At 40.2% G+C, this 7,525-nt stretch overlaps 1 protein-coding gene across 1 annotated transcript; it reads left to right on the top strand.

Moving 5' to 3' along the window:
- The first annotated feature begins 249 nt into the window (after positions 1-249).
- On the top strand, positions 250-6,228 carry LOC111344261 (uncharacterized). Its single transcript, XM_022951476.2, has 3 exons — positions 250-765; positions 1,478-1,757; positions 5,797-6,228. Exons 1-3 carry the CDS (start codon positions 734-736, stop codon positions 5,998-6,000), a joined length of 516 nt encoding a protein of 171 aa, XP_022807211.2. The 5' UTR covers positions 250-733; the 3' UTR covers positions 6,001-6,228.
- Positions 6,229-7,525: the final 1,297 nt, after the last annotated feature.

The raw sequence follows: 7,525 nt of genomic DNA, 5'->3' as shown, positions 1-7,525 counted from the left end.
CTTATTTAAAGTCTTAATTAGTCAAGGGTTGTCAAACGCCTTTTTGGGGGAAATATTACTACAGATAGATAAACACAACGGCTAATAAAGAATTTGCTCCATTACATTTTCAAATCACTGGCAGTCCTGTAATTTAATCAACACTTAATGACTAGCCCTAAGGGAAACGGTGGGTTCGCTGAGGAGATTACCAACGTCCGGTTATTCAAACAAACTGTAGCCGTTGTTCAGCAAAGCTGCGCTCAAAGCCATCTGCAATTGAGCCGTATCTTTTACCCAAACTTTTATTTTTGTGAACAGCGTCAAGACGGCCGAAAGCTAAAAGTGAAAGGACATTTATTTGATTAAATCAACCCTCTTGTAGAGAATCCAACAGGCCCACTGCTTGCTAAAAACCACGGTTTGCGTTAGACCTCGTGAAGGTATCGTGTAAAAAAAAAATCGCCAAGCTTGTCACTGGCTTAAGAAACGCTCAATTTTCGAATGGAATGGTGTTTTTTCAGCGCAACCTGGGATGTTGAAGAAATTAGACGTCGACAAGACACGAGCCGCACAAGTTACGGAACGAGCCAATGAGCAGGGATGTGGTTATCATGTGATCTAATTTCCGCGTGTACTTATCTTTGTGACGTCATGCCAATCGTGCGTCACAAAATCTACGATGATTTGATGAATCGATTTCAAATAATTTGAAGACATTTTCGCTTTAAAAATGTGAAAGGTTTGCGAGAGCATGTGTTGGTTTTTAAGATTAAGATTAGCAAGGTAAGTTAGTTTTTCAACATACATAAAACTGTTCAAGATCACAAATGAAAATCTGCGAACTTTTCTCCCATTTGTAAACGCGCGTTTCTTTAGGTTTTTCTTGCGCAGGTCCAAGCCTGAGCAGATGATGTCAGTTCACTCTTGTGAAGGCATACACGGTAGCTTGGTCCATGCGAGGTCGATGATCGTAATGAATGGTTTGTGCAACAGCTGAACATTAAACGAGAAATATGATTCTATATGGAAAAGCAGTTATGTCAATGATGGAGGTATTTTCTGTCGAGTATAGTCAATAATGCGAAGGCTCAATTTCTCGTTCTGTGATTCAGTGGTCAAGAAAATCCATGTCCTATTCATAACCAATCGACTGCAAACATTTCATCGCAATTCAGTAACTTTGCGTTTGCGTTGAGGTGTTGTGGGTTGTGCGCATGCCTTCGCTTTGATTTCTTATTGGCTCCTAGGAGCCAATCAGAAACAAGATCAGGAGTAGCTCCTCTTGATCTTTTGTTCACTCTTAGTGGCTGTTGTAACTACTTTGGTTTAAGACAACTAATGAAATTGCTCTTTAGAGAGAAAGAAATAGGGACACTGCAGCTTTAAATTTTTTGGTTCCTGAGGTTTTAGACCCATGCAAAAAAGACGAAAATATGATGCACTCTCAGAGTAAATTTAAACTAATTCGTGTTCTATTTTAACCTTTGATTTCCAGCCATAGGAAAGCCGCTGAAAAAAAAGCTCAAAGCCTCAAAAGTTCCATGACTCAGTCGTTCAATAAATTCTCGTCTTCAATGTCATCGATGACAGGTGAAGGTAGCAGACGCGGGAGGCAACCTGGCCGTCCGGCTGGTCAGAGAAAGACTGGGAAGACACAGACAAATGCCCCACTTATTGATCCAAACGGGAAACGGGCCAAGTCAAAAAAGCCGTCAAACAATGATACTGAAGTCAAACGGAAAAAGAAGAAACAAAAGGCAGCTTCTACAGGCCTGGTAAGAGTTGCTTCTGAATATCTTCCAAAACCAATTATTTGGGTTATTGTCTTTTCCATAAAAAATGTCGCTCTCCGATTCTAAAAAATTTAGTTTTATAATCACCTCCCGGGGACTAGTTATAGCATGGTATGACGAACTGGTATGACGAACTCCTCGACAGATAACAGTTCGTATATTAATCACATATTTGTGAAGAGGAACTTCTTTACTGAGGCCAATACAAACAGAACTGAAGTGATTGATCTACGGTTCAGGTGCATTACTTATACTAATCAAAACAAATTATATCGTAAATTGTAATATTTTGGTTTTGATCAGGAAACTATCTTAAATTTTAGTATCCACTCGCGCTAAAGTTAAATTTTGATACCAGATGCCTGAGCGGAAATGTGTACAAATATTGGTTGTGTGTGATGCAACCAACCCTTACCTTCAAACTTCTGAATACCGCATTTTCTTGAATGGAAGTTGCCCTTGATTAGAAGCCGCATTTGAATAGAAGCCGCAGAAATCGCGTGAAGAGAAAAAATAGAGGTTGCCCTTGAATAGAAGCCGCAATCAGAAAGTAGATAAAAAACGAAAAATTGTTTCATTATGACATGATGATTTCTATTTCACCTTCTTCAGCGACTTTATCTGTCAAGTCCTCTACATTATCCATATTATACATCTCACTTTCGTGTTGAATGTAGTCATCTAACGTGGGCATTGGTACACCTTTGCCAGAATGGCGGAAAATCCGATGGAGGTCTGAGACTTGTTATGAATAATTTCACGAAAGCGAGGCCACCCGGGCAACACATGGCGACACGAATACAAACTCTCACAATTCCTCGAGCTTTTTAACCGAAAATGACATTCCTGGAGCTTCCTTAGGAGATATAAATCTCTCACAATTCAAGACTGAGGAGTTGAGACTATGGTTGAAGGGTAGAGGTGACCCAGCGAAAGGTTTAGAGACAAAAGCAGAGCTAGTGAAAAGGCTAGTTTCGAGCCCAAGATGCGTACTTCGAGGTGTTTTGATTGCTTGAGAAAATTGTCAGTTGTGATTACTTACACTTAAGTTTACCTCATTTCTTATACTTTAGGGTCCTTTAATACATCAAGAGCGGAAAAGATAAAACATCATTGATCCTGATCCCTATCATCTTTATTCTAAACGAAAACAACTACGCTCGGCGAACAACACAAGTTCACACTCCACCCCTAAACGACATGTTCCCGTCAAGTTCCCTCAGGAATCTAGTATGTGGAGCTACTCACTTCAGAAGATGCCTCTGTTTACCAGAGTGGGATTAAACAATCATACAACACGTTCCGGGGTCTAGATAATTGTAGATTTCCATAAAAACAGCGTTGTTGGGAAACGAAGTGTGGCAGGTCATAGCAGAATTGTCGGTGCGAAATCTTTCAATAGAAAAAAGTCTACTTTTTAAACATTCATTCTTCTTTGAAATGCTTTCTATTTCTCTTCAGAGCTCTTCTATTCTCATTTCATACTGTTTCACAAGCGCCACAACACCCTGATCACTCTGAATGCATGCATCCTTCGACTCGATCAAATCGGTCTGAGTTTCGATATCTTTTCTCTTTGCCTCATTTTCGACATTCTTTTCATTAGATTCTACAGTTGTAATCTGACTCTCTAGCTGTTCATTCGATTTATCATTTACGCTGCTTTCCGAGTGTGCACACCATGAATAAAGCCCTGGATGATTGATGAGTAGTCGCTTTACTAGTGAATCTTTGAGGTGGAGGCTTCCTTTTGCGCGGCGAAGTACAGCATTGGTTTGAAGGCATATTTTACCCGCAATACTTTTCTTCAAGTCTTCCATTTTAAAATGGTGCGAGCAGACCATGGTCGAGTCCAATACTTTGAAGCTTCGGCCTTCCTCTCGTCGGATTGCATGAAGCCATTGCTTTCTCGCAAGTTTTTCTTTGGAAAACTTGAAGTAGCATATTTGTTAACCGTTTACGTCGCGATATCCCCTAGTAGACCATGAAGGAACACAGCAGTGGCATGGTATTGTACATATTAACTTGAGCCTTAGCTATACTAGTTGTCGATTCTTTGAAAAATAAAGCTTTTAGGATTAATAAATTAACAAATTGTGCCAGAAACTTTTTGACAAGCGCTCACAAGTGCACAAATCCATGCCCGGGTGGCCTCGTCCCTATGCACTAGTTTTAGTCTTCACTCGGCCGCCGCCATTATGGTAAAGGTGTATGTGACTCTCCCAACAGCACTTTAGTTTCGTCAGTTGGTTGGCCCTCTCCAAGACAATGAATTTTGTCAGGATCACTTGTAGTTATCTCACATGTATCGAAAGATTTCGGACAGACGTCACGATAGACACAATTGACCACTTCACACATGAAAACTATGGCTTTCAAAAGATAAAAGCCGCCTTTGATTAGAAGCCGCACTATTTTCCTTTTAAAAAAATATAGAAGCCGCGGCTTCTGTTCAAGAAAATACGGTATCTTTGAAACTATTAGTTACTTGCTTAGTTTTAGCTTACGTGTAGCCGTACCCTCACCCCCCCCCTAGAAAAACGGAAGGGTAGTTCCCTCCCTTCCATTTCTCCTGGAGGGGGGGGAGGGTTCGGCAACATGTAGGCTAGCTTAGTTCCAGATAGTAAAATATCGGAACAAGTCGAGAACCTTCTGTTATTATTATCAATATTTTCCTTTGCTTTTATTTTGCCACAAAACGTTTAAAACAATTGTGGATATCGATAATCATCGCTGAAAAGTCTATTCCGAACTCTAAACAATTTGTGATCTAGTCGGATGCTCTAACCACTGAGCTACAGGGGACTCTATGGTGAGCAAGGGTCAATTAGTGGGTATTGACTGGAGCCGCATCACGCGGCTACACAGCCAAACATCAGCTAGCGCATAGAAGCTCACTAACAGCATCACGCTGTCACATTAAAGCATCACATGCATCAAAGCATCACATGCAGCCAACCAGCCCCCAAAGTGAGCATGTAAAGATGAAAATAAACAATTTTTAATAAAAGAGAAAAATCGAGTCCCATCTGGAAACTCGATTTTTCTCTTATAGTAAAATTTGTTTATTTTCATCTAAACAATTTATCTAAGAATATTAATTCCCCATTTTACTTTCTCATTTCCTATCCCCATTCCTCGTTTTAGTACATCTTATTGGTGCCCGTATCGAATTTATAGCAAGCAGTTGCGCGGTCAAAGCTATTCGACCTCAAGGTCGAGACATAACAATTACAATGAAATTACATTGCTATGAAGCTATAGTATCCAACAAAAAGTCAGAAATCTCATTTCACAATACAGATAATGTCTGTGGTTTAATATCCAAGCTTATTACACGACTCGGGCAGTCAGAGGGCCAATAACTAAAATCAACCAATCAAAATGCTCTATTGCCGGTCCAATATTCTTTAAGTATTGGACCGGGCACTGTCCCGAATGGTCCCGAATGATACCGCATTTGTGTCCCTTTGAACTTCAGTCGCATAATAAATCGCTTATTAACCAAGCTTGCTCGGGACCGTACTGGAAGAATATCGGTCCTCGGTCTTTTTTGTACGGACCTCGCTGCGCTCTGTCCGTACTCTCAAGACCTCGGGCCGATATTCTCCCATTTCGGCCCTCGCGCTTGGTTAATAAGATATATATATTTTCGCAGCAGATTGAAGCGATTATCAGTAAAGCACTGAGGTACCAGTCACTGTCTATCATCCGGAGGGGGGAGGGGAGAGTCAGAGGATTTAAGTGGGGGTCACACGGAGGGGGGTAACAATCGACCAATCACCGCTAATGGAGTATAAAGGAGGAACTATAGAAAAATGAGTGTCAATGAGGGGGAAAGGAATCATAAGAATATTGAATAGCCTTAGTAGGGGAATAGCAGGAGGATTTTATTGCGACATAACCAAATTCCCCCTCTCCCCTCTCCTTAGGCGACAAAAAGTAACCGGTCCTAAGAGAATACAAACTTTTGCCGGTCTCTAAATGTTGGCGTTTAACAGATACCGTATTTTTCTGGCAGCCAAGTTTACCCGAGAGTATTACAAACACTTTACCCAGCCTGTGTAAGATATTCAAGAAGCCACAACGTCAACAAGGTACGAGCACACCAAGTCGGGAGTTCCGGAAACATTACATGTGTCAGACTTGGGATGACAATTATGTACAAATTAGTCCTCTTCACGACATTATGGAAGAAGAAGAAGAAGAAGAAGACGAATTTTAGATAAATAAAAAAGAAAACTCCGGCGCTCAATAGATAGGAATTGTTTTAGGTGAATCCCGGTGTTGAACGACCTGTTGTTCAACGATGCGCTAAAGACACCATTTGTACCAAAAGTGTAACAAGTTTTTTTGAACTCGAAGAAGTTAGATTGTCATTTTTGTTTTTCTTCAATGGACTGTTCTGTTTTTAATTTGAAACAGAAATTAAAGTTTTAAAAATTGGTCGGATGGCCATTTTTCTGGTTGCGAGTGCTTATAAATTTTGCGGGTGTCACATTTTGTGATTTACGGATTCTTTGTGTTCTTTTTTGTGGCTACTTCCTCTAATAGTAAGCGAAGCCACATAAATACACTGTCGAGATGAGTGAGTGAGTGAGTGAGTGAGTAGGTGTAACAATAGAAGTCCACGACTTGACCCAATTTTGACCCGATGTTACCCGGTGCTACTTACTTTTCCTTTTAGGCCGAGTACCTTGGTAGTTCGACATTCGCACTCGATACACAGTTGAGTTCTCTTCTTTTGAAATTTCTAGCTTATAGCCACTAGCACATTATGTTTTCGGTTCTTGCCATGACGGTACAGAAGACAGCAGAAGACGAGCATCTCACTACCATTTTAGAATTGCGGGCGATTTTAAAAACAAGAGTTTCCCTCGCAGAAATTACTTAGTGGTTTGATCGGCGCATCATGAAACTTTATGGAATATTTTTTTCTTTTAAGTGAGAGCATTTTACCGTTTAAGTCGGCAAATTATGTAGATCCGTTACATAATTTAAATCAAAACTTTTCCTCGCAGAAATATCTCAATAGATGTGATTTGCACATCAGGGAAGCTTTGATAATGCTTTTTTTCATTCGAAGAGGGCATATTTTACTGTTTGAATAAGCGACATTAGCCAAAAAGAGCCGCTGAATTTGCTAAGCGAGCTGCAAAGTTATTCAACTGAATGATGGAACTCAGGTCTGGTGGATTTGGGGGAATTGCAGAGCATCTTAAGACGCATAATGACGGAACATTCTAAAAAGCGGAACGCCTTTTCGTATGAAACAAGTCTCAAAAATGAAATTGAAAGATGCCTAGGCTATTATTGTTGGAGCCCGGAGGATTGGGAAGCCATGGGGGGCTTTCGAGCAAGCCCCTTTAAATCACTATTATGTTACTACTGTTATCATTATTATAATTGTTAATAGTATTATTTGTTAGCATTATTGGTTGAATGTCAGTTAGACAATATATTCTTGAATCATCCTTCTCTTGTGGAATAGGGTACTCATATATATGTGGGATGCAGCTGGTTTTCTGTTTTGCACGTGAGACAAATATTCTGCCACACTTCCTTCTAGTGTTTTTGTACAACCTCTAGTTCTTTTTAATACTATACAAAAATTGTGCCAACCAGCAGCCACATGGTCTTTGGCTGTTTTGTTGTTGTTGTTGTTGCCGTCTTCACTTTACGCCAAAATTGACCCGTATAAAAACTGGCTTCTACAATTTCCACTGAGTCAATGAATACGTTTTTCCTCG

The sequence above is a fragment of the Stylophora pistillata genome, chromosome 2, assembly GCF_964205215.1.
Source record: "Stylophora pistillata chromosome 2, jaStyPist1.2, whole genome shotgun sequence".
Classification (NCBI taxonomy): domain Eukaryota; kingdom Metazoa; phylum Cnidaria; class Anthozoa; order Scleractinia; family Pocilloporidae; genus Stylophora; species Stylophora pistillata.
This window is presented reverse-complemented; position numbering and strand designations above follow the sequence as displayed.

Excerpts from the sequence above, each read along its gene's own strand:
- LOC111344261 (XM_022951476.2), top strand. The coding sequence starts at position 734 with ATGTGTTGGTTTTTAAGATTAAGATTAGCAAG. Across the intron at positions 766-1,477 it reads TTAAGATTAAGATTAGCAAG|CCATAGGAAAGCCGCTGAAA; the intron begins GTAAGTTAGTTT and ends TTTGATTTCCAG. Across the intron at positions 1,758-5,796 it reads AGGCAGCTTCTACAGGCCTG|CCAAGTTTACCCGAGAGTAT; the intron begins GTAAGAGTTGCT and ends TTTTTCTGGCAG.